Below are 18,068 nucleotides of genomic sequence, written 5' to 3' on the forward strand. Positions count from 1 at the left end.
TTTATGTTGTTTTACGTAGTCTAGTGCTATCTCACATAGTCTAGTGTAGTTTTGTGTTGTTTCATGTAGCACCATGGTCCTGGAGGAATGTTGTTTCGTTTTTACTGTGTGCCGTACCAGCAGCTTATGGTCGAAATGACAATAAACTTGACTTGACTTGACTTGACTTCCAGCATATGATGAGGAGAAACCCATTTCCCTCTTCAGATGCTGTGATACAGTAGCAGATGTAGGGCTGTAGCTAAACTGAGGGGAAGCCCCACAATTTGCAGAACCAAACTGAATGAGGGTCAATCCTGTACACGTTCCTGAGCACAGTCATTAGAGCATGACAACCACTGGCCCTCTTTGGTATGCTCACATAATTGATTGGAGAGGTTGAATCGAGGATTTTGCACTTACAAAAGTAATTTACCATTGCTTCAAGGATGTCCAATTGAGAATAGAACATTTGAAAATATATAACACAGAGCACCAGTAAACCCCATAATCAGAACTTCTTGTGTGATTTCGTTTGGTGTTATGTTTTGTTATATTTCCAAAATACTTTTGAAATGTTCAAACTGTAATCACAACAAATTATTATCTTTCATGAAGTTGAACAGAAGGCAGGCAAAAAACATTCGTCGGCATGTTATTAATGCAATCTGTAATTTAGCCTGCTTTCAAAAAGAATATCAATGCAAAGGAGAACATTTAAAGATCTGATGACCCGTGTACTGAAAGCATCCTATGCATAAATTAATATACACTTAGAGATAACATAAAAAGCTGCAGATGGAAACGGAGGAAAATTAATAGTCACAGGTGGAAGAGTGTAGTAATTAATCAACACTAATGGAAAACGGAAAAATGTGATCGAGAAAGTACTAAGTACACACGCGTGAGGAGAGACATAATCAATCCCAGAATGCAACCAGACCAGGTTGAGCACACCCCATTGATAATATTGACACAAATTCTGATTAGGTGGAAGTTTGCAGCAGGCGCACTTGAAAGCAGCTGGCTAATGCAGGGCAGACTATTGGTTCAAGTGGTAAATTGAATGAAACATTACACTGGGCGAATAGTTCACATACATTGCCACGTGAGTGACTTGTGGGCCGATTCAGTTTACTCACAAGACTGACAGTATGAACAAGGTTGTGGATAGAGCAATGTCACGTACACACGGGTGAGCACACTGTAATGTGCTGCAGTTTTGGAAAAAGCCCTGCTCACGTGAAAGCAATGCTTGCCTCATGCAGTCCCACAACACCACACAAGCTGTACATCATATTACTATTTATCTGAAGAAAACAACAGCATTTGAGCTGCCGGCAAGCAGCAATGAAAAGACCTGAAAGAAGAACAGAATGTGACGGTGAACTGCGCACAAATATAAAAGCACAGAGTCAGACACAGATATGAACACTGTCAAAATTGGAGTGCACCCACCGTTTCCAGGTTTTACAGTCCTTGGAGACAGAAGGCAGAGTCCTAACAGCATTATATAAGGCTGAGAGGTGAATAACAGCATTACTGTTAGGAGCAGAAAGTTGCAGATTAAATCAGCAAGACAGACGTGATTATTCAGACCTTATGAGCATGCACATCATTACATTCTGCATCTTCCACATCATGATGAATATACACAGAACTTTGTAAACGTGGTTAGTTGAAGTTATGAGCATTGCAGTTCAATAATAATGGCCCCTCCAAATGCTTAATTCTGTTCAGAAAGATCAGCATAACATTAACATCCTTGAGAACACTGAATCTGCCACGACTTCCTAAGTATGACAGCATAAGTATCATTGACCACTGCATCTGATGAACCACGTTAGTAATGCAGCAAGTAACGATATTCAGAAGAGTCTTTTACAGCACCCTTATTGTAATCTGAATCCAAAAACAAGATGAGATAAGCCTTATTACCTAACTGCAATGCAGAATAAAACTGACCCAATGAATCAATGAGGTTTAGGGCAGGTTTCAAGTGATAATTCAAAGTGACTTACTGCTAGAGTCAGCATTACTTCATTACTTTATATGCAATGTATTGACTCAATTGAAAAACGCATCCAATTTGGCTGGACACCAGTGTCACGAAGTAGTAAATGCTGGATGAACACGCATCTACACTCAGTGGCCACTTCATTAGGTACATCTGTACACCGGCTCGTTAACACAAATATTTAATCAGCCAATCATGTGGCAGCAACTCAGTGCATAAAAGTATGCAGACATGGTCAAGCAAATATCAGAATGGGAAAGAAGTGTGATCTAACTGATTTGGACGGTAGAACAATTGTTGGTTCCCGATGGAGTGGTTTGAATTTCTCAGAAACTATGATCTCCTGGGACTTTCACACACAACAATCTTTAGAGCTTACAAAAAATGGTGCAACCCCCCCCCCCAAAACACCCAGTGAGTGGCAGTTCTGTAGGTGAAAACACCTCGAGGAGAATCACCAGATTGGTTCAAGATGACAAAAGGTGAGAGTAACTTAAATAACCACGTGTCACAACAATAGTGTGTAGGCGAGCATCTTTGAATGCACAACACATCGAACACTGAAGTGGATGGGCTGCAGCAGCAAAAGACCACATTGGACTCCACTCCTGAGGTCACTTTATTAAGCCAACTCCTCTACTCTGCAACATCTGATCTCTTCTTTAGAGAAGGAATCACCCATGGATGCTATCAATTGAAAATGACGTATCCTCAAACCTCTGAAATACAAAACATCCTCTTGCATGTTAAATTTTGTATGATATTGTGTCATTGCAGGCCAAAAGGATACTGAATCTGAGAAAAAAGAATGTTATATGCTGCAGGAAACAGATTGAAAATCTGGGAAGCTGAAATAAAGCACAAGACGAACACTTGGTGCAAAGTTTAGTTCAAATAATAGTTTTGGAATGGTCAGCTTGCTTGAGGACAAGAATCTCAGGGTAGTGGAAAGTGACTGAAATGTGACATATATGTACTTTGATAACAAATTTACTTTGACGTTTGCAATGAACAGTGGGATCTCTTATCCCACTGCTAAGTTAAGATGAATGGCACACACATGAAAGGCACCCTGCAGCATGTGTGCTTCAAGGAACAAACTTCAGAGGTGAGCTACTGGACCCTGATGAGTGTGTAAACAAGTAGATTACTCACACGTTGCTCAATAAAATCATGACATTGATCTGATTTGAGCAATTCCGGGAGTAAAAGATTAAAAGAGTAGCTATATATCACATATGCATCCAAACATTGAAACATACAGTGAAATGTGCTGTCTGCGTCAATGACCAACACTGACTGAGGATGTGCTGGGAGTAGACTGCAAGTGTTGCCATGCTTCCACACCAGCACAGCATGCCCACAATTGACTAACTCTAACCCGTATGTCTTTGGAATGGGGCAGAAAACCAGGAGCACCCAAAGGAAACCCAAAGGTCAAGGGGAGAACGTACAAGCTCCTTACAGACAGCAGCAGTACGGTATTGAACCTGGATCACTGGTGCTGTCATAGCATGATGTTAACTGCTACGCCACTGTACTACCCATGTACAGTATTAATTACCTCAATAACTCTTGTTTTCTTTTTCCCGAGAGACCCTTGATGAAGGGACAAGAAGGGATCCCTTGATTTAAGAAAGGATCACGGCTTTGCAGGATATCCATCCCACCCTCGGAGTTAGTTCCTCATTAATGCAGAATGATTTAAAAGCATGTCATTGTCATTTACAGATAACAAGACTAGATAAGAGCAAACTGTCCTGACATTCACTTGCTCTTGGTAATAATCTTAATACTGTCTATTGGATTGCTTAAAGCACACATTTTTATCAGCTAGGTTTGATAATCCAGCTGCCAAATTTCTTTACTTTGAAAGTACAACAAACAATTTTAATATATTTAGTAACACATTTTTACTAAAACATAACTACCTTGTTTGGTTGCACAGTTCTCCGAAGGTTCTCCATCCACTTATCTCTCTCTGCCACAGATGAGCAGCTAAAGCACTTACTTCCTCCTGTGTATGACACCTGCAACACAAAATATGTCAGGTTATACCTGGGCATGCTACAAGTGCAAGGTGAAAACCGAGTCAGTGCTGCTTCTTTACGTATCGAGACAAAGCAAAGAATTCAATTGTACCACAGAGACAAGATTCAAAAGAGCGAAGAATGCAGGACTGAAGATGCTGTATTTAAATGCGCGTAGTATTTGGAATAAGGCGGACGAATTTGTGACACAGTTAGCAACTGGTTGGTATGACGTTGTGGGCATCACTGAGTCATAGCTGAAAGAAGGTCATAGTTGGGAGCTTAGCATCAAAGGATATGTTTTGTATCAAAAGGACAGATAGGAAGGCATAGGCAGTGGTGTGGCTCTGTTGGTAAGAGATGGAATTACATCTTTAGAAAGAGGTGACACAGAGTCAGAGAATGTTAAATCTTTGTGTGTGAAGTTAAGAAACTGCAAGGGTGAAAAAACCATTATGAAATCATATATAGGCCTTCAAATAGTAGCCAAGATGTGGGGTCAAGATTGCAAAGGGAGCTGGAAAAGACATGTAATAAGGGTAATGACACAATTGTAATGGGGGACTTCAATATGCAAAGAGTCTGGGAAAATCAGGTTGGAATTGGATTGCAAGAGAGGGAATCTGTTGAATTCCTGTGAGATGGCTTTTTAGAGCAGCTTGTGCCTGAGCCTACTTGGGGAAAGGCTATCTTAGATTGAGTGTTGTGTTATAGCCCAGATCTCATTGGGCAGTTTAATGCAAAGGATCCCTTAGGAGGCAGTGATCATAATATGATTGAATTCATTCTACAATTTGAGACGTAGAAGCATAAGTCAAATGTATTAGTATCACAATGGAATAAAAGGAATTACAGAGGCATAAGACAGGAGCTTGCCAAGATGAATTGGCAGAGGATACTGGCGGGGATGACGACAGAGCAGAGATGCCTGATGTTTCTGGGAGTAGTTCACAAGGTGCAGGATAGGTATGTCCCACAGAAGAAGTTGCTCTCAAATGGCAGGGCTAGGCAATGGCATGGCTAACAAGGGGAGTTAAGGACAGCGTGAAAGCCAGGGAAAGGGTATATAAAGTAGCAAAAGAGAGTGGGAAGTTGGATGATTGGAAAGCTTTTAAAATCCAACAAAATGCAACTAAAAAAGCTATAAGAAGGGAAAAGATTAAATATGAGGGCAAACAAACCAATAATATAAAGCAGGATACTAAAAGTTTTCTCAGTTATATAAAGAGTAAAAGGGAGGTGAGAGTTGATATTGGACCACTGGAAAATGATGCTGGTGAGGAAGTAATGGGGGACAAAGAAATGACAGATGAACTTAATGGGTACTATGCATCAGTCTGACTGTGGAAGACACTAGCAGTGTGTCAGAGGTCCATGAGTGTAGGGGAGCAGGAATGAGTGCCATTGCTATTACAAAGGAAAAAGTGTTAGGCAAACTGAAAGGTCTGAAGGTAGACAGGTCATCTAGACCAGATAGGCTACATCCCAGAGTCCAGAGAGAGGTTGCAAAGAGATAACAGATTCATCAGTCATAATTTATTCAAGAATCACTTGTTTCTAGCATGGTCCCGAAGGACTGGAAAATTGCAAATGTCACTCCTGTCTTTAAGAAGGGAGGAAGGCAAAAAGGAAGGAAATTGTAGGCCAGTTAGCCTAACCTCAGTGGTTGTGAAAGTGCTGGAGTCTATTATTAAAGCCGAGGTTTCAGGGTACTTGGAGACTAATGTTAAAATAAGTCAAAGTCAGCATGTTTTCTGTAAAGGGAGATCTTGCTTCACAAATCTGTTAGAGTTCTTTGAGTAAGTAACAAGCAGGGTGGACAAAGGAGAGGCAGTGGGTATCATTTACTTGGATTTTCAGAAGGCATTTGATAAGGTGCCACACATGAGGCTGTTTAACAAAATAAAATCCTATGGCGTTACCGGAAAGATACTGGCATGGATAGAGAAATGGCTGACAGGCAGGAAAGAGCGAGTAGGAATAAAGGAGGCCTTTTCTGGTTGGCTGCTGATGACTAGTGGTGTTCCTCAGGGGTCAGTTGGGACCACTGCTTTTCACATTGTCAATGATTTAGATAATGGAAATGATGGCTTTGTGGCCCTCAAAGATAGGTGGAGGGGTAGGTTGTGCTGAGGAAGCAATGCAATTGCAGCAGGACAGACAAATTGGAAGAATGGGCAAAACAGTGGCAGATGGAATACAGTGTTTGGAAATGTATGATAATGCATTTTAGTAAAAGGAACAATAGTGCAGGCTTTTAACTAAATGGGGAGAAGATTCAAACATCAGAGGCGCAGTGGGACTTAGGAGTCTTCATGCAAGACTTCCAGAAGGTTAATTTACTGCTTGAGTCTGTGGTAAGGAAGGCAAATTCAATGTTGGCATTTATTTCAAGGGGAATAGAATATAAAAGCAAGGAAATAATGCTGAGGCTTTACAAGACGCTAGTCAGGCCGCATGGAGTATTATCAACAGTTTTGGGCTCCATATCTCAGAAAGGATGCGAATCCAAAGGAGGTTCACCTGGATGATTCCAGGAATGAAGGCCTTAACATATGAGGAGCGTTTGGCAGCTTTGGGCCTGTACTCACTGGAATTTAGAAGACTGCGGGGGGAATCTCATTGAAATCTACCAAATGTTGAAAGGACTAGATAAGGTGGATGTGGAGTGGATGTTTCCTATGGTGGAAACAGCCTCATAATTGAGGGGCAACCTTTTAGAACAGAGGTAAGGAGGAATTTTTTTAGCCAGAGAGTAGTGAATCTGTGGGATCTGCCACAAACTGCAGTGGAGGCCAAGTCCATGGGTATATTTAAAGTGGGAGTTGATAATTTCCTGATTGGTCAGGGCGTCAAACAATATGGCAGGAAAGCAGATGTATGGGGTTGAGTGGGATCCGGGATCAGCCATGATGGAATGGCTGAACAGACTCAATGGGCTGAATGGCCTAATTCTGTTCCTGTGTCTTATGGCCTTATGTAATGAAACATTGAAAAAAATACCAGTTCAATGCTGATATCAAACATTTGAGTGCACCATTGGATCATGGATCTTAAAAGCCAGCTTGAAGACACTTTATGGTTTTACAGGAATGCTGGAGTCATGTATTGTGTACTAAGATAAAACTGTTTCATATAAATTGTGTAAGTATCCCTCAGAAGAATGGATGTTTCAGTTCCATTTGCACTTTGCTGTAACCCAGTCAAGAAGGAAGAATTTATCAGGCTGACAAAACAGAGCACAGTAGCACCAGTCAAAGCCAAAGGAATACAAATAAGACTGACAGCATTTAACTCCATCCCTTCACAAGGAAGGTCAGTGCGGAACTACCTTTCCAGGAATTATACATTTATTACTTGCAAAAAACTTTTGTTTAAACCACTAATCTTTACCACAGTATGCCAAAGTGCAATAAAAACGACTGGAGCTCTACACCACTCACATTCTGCAATGTCAGGAAAGTTCAAATACCATTTACATCTCTTAGCTAAGTGTTTGAAACTCCTTTCAGGCAGGACAAAAGGACATCCTGTAACATTGAGTGGTATCTGTTTAACCCAGAGGTAGCATTAGAGCAGCAGCACCTGGGAAACCATATCCTTTGTGGTTAAGGAGTCATCTCTGTGCCAGTAGAGGCACATTGGCATTTCCTTTACCAGCAATGGGAGGTCAGTGCCAGGATCCAAATTCAAATAATGTTTGCTGTCTGAAGTTAGCAACCTAGGTGTCCATAGAACTACATATGGAGTATTCGAGGAAATAGTCACGTGCTAAAATTTGGAAGAAATTTTGCCTGCAGCCTTCTGTTACCATGGTGAATCTGGTATTTCTGAGGAGAGCATTTCCTATTAAGAAGGCCATTGACGGAACTTATTGACAGAGGATAATAACGTTACATTAAAATAAGCAGATCCAGTAAAAATACTGAAAAGGAGAAATCTCAAAGTTCTGTGAGCTCTTATTACAAAATGCTGTTTTAATAAGTGAAATTACAAATGCACTGTCCCTTTAAATATCATTATTCATTCACACATGAATGAGGAGGCTCTGCCTTCAAACCACTGGACGTCCTCAATGAACCTTTGATGATACCACCGTTGCACAAATTTTAAACTTAAGCTAATCTTTCGGGCTGCAGTCTGTCCATCACTTATACCACCCTTTCCAACATCTTCTTGAGGATTCCTCTCTCTTTCTCTCACTTAATGCTTGAACTTTGTCATGTATCTGAGTCTATATCCTTTATTTCTCTAATTCTACAATGGTCTCCTCTTCACCATTAGAGTTTATTATTTCCATTATTATACTCACTGGAAGGAGAGAACGCGCCAGGTTACTTCACCACTTAGTGAAATACCAGTTTCCACTGTTGCCATTTAATTATACATTCAATGGTCACTTTATTAGACACCTCCTGTAAAGGAGGCGTGTATGTTGGTGGTCTTCCGCTGCCGTAGCTCATCTGCTTCAAGGTTTGACGTGTCGTGCTTTCAAGGATGCTGTTCTGCACATCACTGTTGTAATCTGTGGTTATTGTCAGTTTGAACCAATCTGGCCATTCTCCTCTGACCTGTCATTAACAAGGCAATTTTGCCCACAGAACTGCAGCTCACTAGATGTTTTTTTCTGTTTTTCACATCATTCTCTGTAAACTCTAGAGACTGTTGAGAGTCCAAATCTCAGGAGATCAGCAGTTTCTGAGATATTCAAGCCAGTCCGTCTGGCACACACAATCATTCCACAGTCAAAGTCACTTTGATCACATTTCTTCTTCATTCTGATGTTTGGTCTGAACAATAACTGAATCTCTTTGACCATGTCTGCATGCTTTTATGCATTGAATTGCTGCCACATGATTGGCTGTTTAGATATTTGCATTAACAAGCAGTTGTACAGGTATACCTAATAAAGTGGCCACTGTGTATAATTATTAATTCAGTCTCAAAGCAACACAAGGAAAACCCAGCACTAGTTCAAGTGTTGAATTGAAAGAACTCAAGTGAGATAAACAGACTCAAGCCAACACTGGGCTGAAGGATGGTGGGGAAACTGAAAAAGATTTGGGAAGGTACAGAAAGAGTGGAGAAGTTCCAGAGATGGGGTGAAATGATGTGTGTGGAGAATAATAATTTTAAATTTTATCTGCTGGGCAAAGGGAGACAATATTGGAAAACTATATATACCAGGGGTGATCGATAAGTTTGCGGCCTAAGGTAGAAGGAGTCAATTTTAGAAAACCTAGCACATTTATTTTTCAACATAGTCGCCTCCTACATTTACGCGCTTAGTCCAGCAGCCGTGGAGCATATGGATCTTGGACCTCCAGAAAGTGCCCACAGCAGGGGTGATTGATAAGTTCGTGGCCTACAATAGAAGGAGGTGAGTTATACAGCTCTCATTAAATGCACAAGCAATTCAACTTTGAGTGATTATGCAGAAAGTTTGAAGTTAATAACTCATATCCTTCTACCTTAGGCCACGAATTTATCAATCACCCTTCGTATGTAGGGTCTCGGGCCCAAATGTTGACTTTTTTCCATAGATGCTTCCTGGCCTGCTGAATTCCTCCAGCATTTTGTGTGTGTTGCTTGGATTTCCAGCATCTGCAGATTTTTTCGTGTTTACAATTTATGGCATTGTAAGATTGCATGCAGGATTTGGCCAATTGCATTGTAAATAGATTGAGGCAGAAGTCAAGAACAAGACTGTGGACATTACATGTCCAGGATTTGGTCATTCAGCTCTCAAGGCAGCTCCACTATTCAGTGAGAACATAGCCAATCTCTATTCTGAATTCACCCACATGCTTTGGCTCAGCAAAAATCTCAGATTTATATTTATTAACTGAACTAGTATAGCTTGTTCTTTATAGGAAGGCATTGCACAAGTATTTAAAACTGATTGCTGACTTTGTTCTAAAACAGCCTGGTTCTGATTAAGGATTTCCTTAAAAGGCATCTATCTTCCTCAAGCATTTCAATAAAATTATTCATTATCCTTTAACTTCTGCTGGGATCCCCTCAAGCTTTAATTGCAGATAACTGTATCTTATTTGGAAAGTTCCTCAATATCTTCTAGTAGTGTGTGAAAAATAATCCACTGTAATTTTAGTTAGTTCTTTAAATAAAATTCAACAGCCCATCCCATAACAAATGCACGTTGCTTCTCTCTAATCACCTTCAAAACTCTGCTCTGCTGCCCTGTCATTCTGTCCTCCATTATAAATTCCTTGTTCCCCCCCCTCCCCAAATGATGAATGTTAATTAACAGAGCATTATTGCATGGTTTCTGTTTCACTGTAAATCCTCAAGCCAAAGAACAATTTCAGAACTGACAGAGCTTGGAGCCGTAAAGCAATAGAATCTGTAAATCCTTCACCATCTTCCTTAAAATGCTGGGATGAAAACCAAGAGGACATGGGTTCTGTAAGTCTTCACAGACACTTTATTTTTCCTTTAAGCTTTTTGTGTGTCCCCTTTACCTTTATTATGCCTTTTATTTATTATTGGTTTACCCAGAATGGCAGGTATATTAATCTTTTCTTTTACTGTAAGGACTGAAGTATTATTCATCGAACTTACCATTTCCCTATGAAATCAAGGCGAAAGAAAATTAGAAAATAAACATTTGAAGAGCATAGGGAATGAGATAAGGGTAAACAACACAGCAGTAATATTTTGTATTCATTGCTAAAAGGCAGTATTGCTCTGAAACAAGAGGGCCATTTGTAAAGTATAATCACCAGTGCTGCAGTTAGCAACATAAATGTGTCAATATATCTCACGTTGATAGCCAGGATGCATTTCTTTCATGGATCTTAGGAGATGCTGCAGTATTTGTCAGCTCACAATGGATAGTAGCACCAATGGCAACTACCAATGAGGGAAAGCAACAGGGAGTGATTACTAAAGTGTTTTCCTTCTCAAATCTGATCTTTAAATGTACTACACATTTTAGCAAATTTTAAGCATTTTGGAAAACAGAGTACTGTGTTGGAATGTTAGTTTTCTGGAGGTTGATGATGCAATTTTTTAGCAACCTTGCTGATTTGACCAGGCCAGCAAGAATGCACTACAGGTGTACAGACTCAATATGCTAAGTGTGGCTTGATCTGCAGCTGTTTCATGTCACTGTCACTCATAGTATTCTCTACAGACTGCTTGGTAACAAGGGCATGAAAGTTCATTCAAGAAAGACAATGCGCAAGTAGCACAATCATTTCTGGCAGAGTAGAATAATTAATCACTTATTGTTCAAGGTCATTCAAAAGGACTGCGCAGAGCTGTGCAGTTCTTTGGTATATTGATGCACTTTTCACACAAGGCTCAGAAAGCGCTCCTGCTTTGGAATTCACAACAGCACTTGCCTGATACTCAGTTAAGAACACAAGGATAGAAGCAGGAATAGACCTCTGGCCCCTGAAGACTGCTCCACCATTCATCAAGATCAAGGCTTGCCTCCTGCCTCAGAGTCATGACCATCACAATTCCCATATCTCTTGATTTCTTTACTAGTCAGATATTGACTGACCTCTGATTTGAATGAACGCAACATCTGAGCCTCTACAGCTCCGCCCTCCAGACTACTAAATATCTAAGGATTCAGTGAAAGGCATTAGAATCTTAGTTTCCTGGAAGCTCAGACCCAAGTTCAAAAGAACATTAACAAGATCTATTTACCCCTGTAATCAAACCATCTCATTTTAAAGGTTATCATTTGCCTCTTAATTGCTTTCTGCACTGTATGGTAGCCTTCAATAGCACACCAGATCCATTTGAGTATCAAATCTCTCATCACTTAACAAGTACTCTGCTTTTCTGTTATATGCACAAAAGTGAATGACCTCGTTTCTCCACATTATATTCCATCTGCAGTGAACGTACTCATTCACTCAGCTCATCCACACCCCCTTCAAGCATTTTACAACCTTCTTTGTACTCCCAATTCTATTAGCTTTGTCTCAACAAGAATCTTAGCTAAATTGTTGATATGGACAGTGAAAGGCTAGGGAACAAGAACCAAACCTTGCATGCTTGGCAGTTTGTCAATCTGAAATGTTCTTAATTCCAGCGTCTTCCTTCTATCAGTTCACATCAGCTCATGTTAGTAAATGAACTGCAACTTCATCCCTTACAACCTTGTTGACCAACTTTCAATGTAGGACCTTATCAAATGTCTTCCAAAATTCCAATTATATTTCATCCAATATAGCTTATTATGTATTCTACTTATCACATCCTGAAAGAATTAGTCGAATAGGATGTTCCTTGCTTAACCACATGGACTTTGCTAAATCTTATTCTTTACAAGGTATAGGCCATCTCCATGTTATGAACACTGAATTTATGGACACCTATGTATACTCAGAGACCACATCATCAGCTACTTCTGTACACCTAACTGCTTGTTAATGCAAATATCTCATCAGCCAATCATGTGGCAGCAACTCAGTGCATAAAATCATGCAGACAAGGTCAAGAGGTTCAGCTGTTGTTCAGCCCAATCATCAGAATGGGGAAGAAATGTGATCTAAGTGACTTTGACCATGGAATGATGGTTGCTGCCAGATGGGGTGGTTTAAGTATTTCAGAAACTGCTGATTTCTGGGGACTTTACAGAGGATAGTACGAAAATCAAAAAACATCCAATGAACTTTATTAGGTACAGGAAGTACCTGATAAAATGGTCCTGATGATGTGCCTCAGCCCTAAATGTCAACTGTTCATTCCAATCCACAGATGCTGCTGAGTTACTCAAGCATTTTGTGTGTTGCTCCAGAGTTCCAACATCTGTAGAATTTCTTATGTTTATACTCGGCTGGTTACTTTTGGACATCTGATATTCTTAAATGCAGATACCAGATTTTAATTAACCACGATGTCAGTCCAACAAGCCAGATTTCCCTATTTTCTCTTTCCCTCCTCTCTTAAAATGTGGGGTCAGATTTGCTAGCCACTGATCCTTGGGACAATTACAGAATCTTCAGGACCTGATAACCAGAGCACTCACATCATCAAAAGCCATCACCATTAAAACTTTGGGATACACATCAATGGGATTTATCAGTTTTTAAACATGCCTCCTTCATCAGTACTATTTTTTGTGAGTAAATCTTTGTTCCTTCACTTCTTCATTGTCCAAAGTATTTGGCAGGGTTTGTGTATTTACTTCCCTAAAAGGAAGTGTTTAATTTCTCTGCCTTTACTCCTCATTATAGGTTTTGTTTGTCTGAAAGGAGCTTTGTTTGCCTGCATGATTGCATTCCTTTCTATTTCCCCACAGAAGTTTTTAAAAGTTGTTTTAATGTTCTTCACCAGCCTGCATCTACGTTCTATATTTCCTTATGACATGAGAATATCAGACCATAAGACATAGGAGCAGAATTTAGCCATTTGCATCCACTCCACCATTCCATTATCCCTCTAAACCTCATTCTCCTGCCTTCTCCACGTAACATTTGGTGCCCTGATTAATCAAGAACCTATCCGTTTCCACTTTAAAAATACCCAATGACTTGGCCTCCACAGCTGTCTGTGGCAATGAATTCCCCAGATTCACCACACTCTGGCTGAAGAAATTCCTCGTGATCTAAGTGGACATACCTCTATTCCAAAGTTGTGCCCTCTTCTCCCAGGTTCCCCCACTACAGGAAACATCCTCTCCATATCCATCCTATCTAGGGTTTTCAATATTCGATAGGTTTCAGTGAGATTTCCCCCCTCCCCATTCTTCTCAACTCCAGCGAGTTAAGGCAGAGCCATCAAGCACTCCTCATATGTTAACCCTTTCAGCACCTAAATCATCCTCATGAACCTCCTCCGGAGTCTCTCTAACACCAGCACATATTTTCTTAGATAAGAGGTCAAGATTGCTCACTACACTCCAAGTGTGGTCTGGCTAGTGCCTTATAAAGCCTCAGCATAACATTCTTGCTTTTATATTCCAGCCTTCTTGAAATGAATGCTAACATTGCATTTGCCTTTCTTTCCAGCAATTCAACCTACAAGTTAACCTTCAGGCAATCCTGCACGACGACTTCAAAGTCCCTTTGTACCTCTGATTTATAAATTTTCTCCTCATTTAGAAAATAGTCTACACCTTTATCTCTTTTACCAATGTGCATGACTATACACTTCCCTGCACTATATAAAGTTCCCCTGAAGGAAATCAAACTGACTTTGACCTAATTATTTTATCATGTGCCTCCAAGTACCCAGAAATCTTTTCCTTAATAAAGGACTCCAACATCTTCCCAATCACAGGCTAACTTACCTATAATTTCCTTTCTTCTGCCTTGCTCTCTTCTTGAAGAGTGGTGTGATGTTTCCAATTTTCCAGTCTTTTGGAACTATTCCAGGATCTAGTGCTGCTTGAAAGACCACTACTAATGTATCTAAAATGTCTTCAGCTACCTCTTTCAGAACTCGGGGATGTAGGCTATCTGGTCCAGGTGACTTCACACCTTTCAGCTTCCAAGCGCCTTCGCTTTAATGGTAGCAACTATACTTACTTCTGCCCCGAAACTCTTGAATGTCTTCCATGGAGAAGGCAGACGCAAAGTATTTCTAAAGTTCTTCTGCCATTTCTTTGTCCCCCCCCCCAATTACTATCTCTCAAGCCTTATTTTCCAACAGTCCAATATCTGAAGAGAAAACAGCTGGCTTCACATAATAAATAGGTTCTGTTTCTACAATATTGTTCAAAATAAGTCAATTTTGTCCATAAATAAGAAAGTACACAAAAGTCATTCAATATGGTAACCAGAACTCCATGGTACAGTAATAAACAGCATCAAAAGCACAAAGACTGATAAGAAAGAACAGTAACTATGAGTGGAGAGAGAAAGTGTTTCTGTTTCTGCTATTTGTTGGAATGAGCATATACATTGGGCGTCTGAATTTAATAATATTATGGGAGTTTGTTTGTTTGTCAGGTGTCCCTAAATCAAGTGATCTTAATCCAGGGATGGCCTGCAGGCTATTCAGCAAATTGTGCCTCTGCCATCTCCCAATTCAATTCCACCAATGTCTTTCCCTCATTTACTTCCTATAACCTATTTTCTCACACTTGTCCAATTGTCCTCCTCAGCACAGTTCTTAATGCATCCAATTCTTGGGCAATTTTTGAACTAAATGCCCAGAGCTACCGAGTTGATATCACAACATTCAATGTATTCTCTCAATCAACCACAGCCAACTCTCCTATTATGCCTTCAAAGCTTCATTAGTTTGCCATAGCTTCACACTGAAATTGCACAAGTTTAACTTTCAAATTTATTATCAATTCTTTTCCATTACTATCAATTCCCCAAAGGCTCTTGTCAACAGAATTATTCTGTAATCAATTTCTTCTTGCACAAAACACGATTCAAACCAACATTTTTCCCTCTCAGTCATTCCTCAACATATTAATTAGGAAAAGTGAATACACTCCATGAATTCATCTTTGACATAATCATAGCAATTTTGATTTAGAGGGTGTGGAAAAGGAGTTTAGCATGCTGGCCTTCAACAGTCAAGGCATTTTGTATCGGAGTTAAGACATGATTTTGCAGTTGTACAAGTTGTTGGGTGAGGGCACATTTTCAGTACTATGTTCAGTTTTGGTCACCTTGTTAGAGGAAAAACATGGTTAAACTGGAAAGGGTGCACTAAAGATTTACAAGGACACTGCCAGGACTAGAAGGCCTCAGCTGTAGGAAGAGGTTGGCCAACGTTGGAATGTAGAACGATGGGTGATCTTATTAGAGGTTTATAAAATTATAAAGGCATAAAATAAGGTAGAGGGGAGATTTAAAAGGGATGGAGGGGCAACCGTCTCACACAGAAGGTTATAGCATGTGGAATGAGCTGCCCAAAGAAGTATCATTCAACAAGCACTTGGATAGGTATACACAGAGATGGGTTTAAAGAGATACAGGCTGAGCATAGGAAATTAGGATTAATTCCATGCTCAGATGGAATAGTTGGCTAAAGGGCCTGTATTCATGTTTTATTGCTCTATGACTCTATAATCTTATCCAGCTACCATTGAGTAGAAGGTATAGAAGTCTGAAGTACCAGGTTCAAGAACAGCTACTTCCCTTTAATCATTCGGTTCTTGATCCAACTAGAAAAACGCTAATCACCACTACAGTTTAGCAACACCATGGGCATTCTAGTCACTCTGGGGTGTTTTTTTTCCTTTTGTCCTAATTGTACTTTTTCTTGTAAAAATTGTATATAATTTATGTTTAATTCATATTTTTCTTGCGAATGCCACCTATATGATGCTATGTGCCTGTGATACTGCTGTAAGTTTTTCATTGCACCTGTACATTCAAGTATGTGCATCTAACAATAACCTCAACTTTATGATTCTATGAAGGTTTAGTGGTTGCTAAATAAGTCCTACCATGTTTTCTCCCTTTGGGATGTCTTAGCCTACAGCAAATTGATTCAGTTTTACATCATGATCCGTCAAGCTAAGATTATTTTCTGTCAGTGCACTGATCTCCTCCCTTACAAATAATGCTACACTATCCCTATTCCTTTTTGTCTCCTTTTCTTCAATGTAGAATATTTGGATTCAAATATATAGTTCCCAGCTTTGGTTACAATGCAGCCTTGTTTCTACAAAGGTAATTAGCTCACAGATGTTTACTTCCATTTGTTCTTTTGCAATCAGTGGATGAAAAAGTCCCCAAATGTTCCATGGTTATATGCATACAATCTGAAAAGCAGCCAGTGGTTGTAAAGTCATAGCACACAAGATTGAACAATTTGGGATGGGGACAATTAGCATGAAAGATCAGTTATTTATATAGGCTGTTGTCGGCAACAGCTTTCATATCAACGAGGCTTCTCAAAGTACAAAGTGCAAGCCACTTCTACATTTGAAGTTACTACTAGCCTTTAATGTTCAGTATAGCAACTCATGTCTTCCAATCAGAATCCCATAAAAACCAGACCACTCAGTTTCGTAGTTTCTTGAGTGGCATGAACAAAAGGTATATGTGGCCAGAACAGCATTCCAGTTCTTTGAATTTTTACATGAGGATCTTTGACTAGGAGCTTTCACTGAATGTCTCAATCAATGATTCACACCTCAAACAATGCAGTTCTTCCTTTGCACAGAAAAGTCGATTTTAAAAAAGTATTCAAGTACTTCAACTGGATTTCCACAAGAGGTCAGCTGACTTAGAAATTGAATATTGATCCTTGCTGATGTCAGGCTTATCAACATCAAATATATTTTCTCTCACATAATAATGGTATAAATGCAGTATTTTACCAGGGAACTACCTGGATTAGAGGGCATATGCCATAAGGAGAGATTCTTCTTTACTCTCTCTGGAGCAGTGCAGGCTGAGGGGAGATCTGACAGAAGTTTATAAGATTATCAGAGGTAGAGATAGACAGCTGGTATCTTTTTCCCCAGAGCCAAAATGTCTAAATACCTGAGGTCATGTATTTAAGGTGAGATGGGGTAAGTTCAAAGATGTGTGGGAAAGTTTTTTTAAACAGAGTGATGGGTACCTGGAACATGTCGCCAGAAGTGGTAGTGGAAGCAAATATGACAGAGGTGCTCAAGAGGCTCTTAGATAGGCCGATGTGTGTGCAGCAATGGAGGGATATGGACCTCATTTAGGTAGAAGGGATTAATATAATTACTAGATTAATTAGTTCAGCAAAGCACTGTGGTCCAAAGGCCTTGTTTCTGTGCTGTACTGTTCTATGGTCTTCGTATGAGCAAAAGTCATTGAAATACAAGTTCATATCTCACTAATCTGTGTGAATGCAATATTTGTATAAATATGGAACTCCAAGTCCAGTCAGTATGACTGACGTTTCACATAAAGTTGTTAGTAGAGGTACCAGAGTCTGATGATCAATTAAAAAATGAATCCCTAATGTCCAGTGAGTGCTTGTACATTTAGTGGATCCTATTGTAAGCTTCACTGCATTAAAACTTCATTTAAAAATTCACACAAAAAAGAGCAGAAACTTCAAAAAGCACCCATATTACACTCTCCCAGAATTCAGTGTCTTCAAAAAGGTAA

The 18,068-nt window shown here is 39.8% G+C and overlaps 1 protein-coding gene across 4 annotated transcripts in view; it reads right to left on the bottom strand.

The window, feature by feature from the left end:
- Nucleotides 1-18,068, bottom strand: part of rasal2 (RAS protein activator like 2) — a 406,620-nt gene that overhangs the window by 64,785 nt on the left and 323,767 nt on the right. For all 4 annotated transcript variants that reach the window (XM_072274307.1, XM_072274306.1, XM_072274309.1 and 1 more), the window contains one exon: nt 3,928-4,026. In XM_072274307.1, the coding sequence (XP_072130408.1) occupies nt 3,928-4,026 (99 nt within the window). The remainder of the gene's footprint in view (nt 1-3,927; nt 4,027-18,068) is intronic.

This window comes from Mobula birostris, chromosome 12, assembly GCF_030028105.1.
Source record: "Mobula birostris isolate sMobBir1 chromosome 12, sMobBir1.hap1, whole genome shotgun sequence".
Taxonomy (NCBI): Eukaryota; Metazoa; Chordata; class Chondrichthyes; order Myliobatiformes; family Myliobatidae; genus Mobula; species Mobula birostris.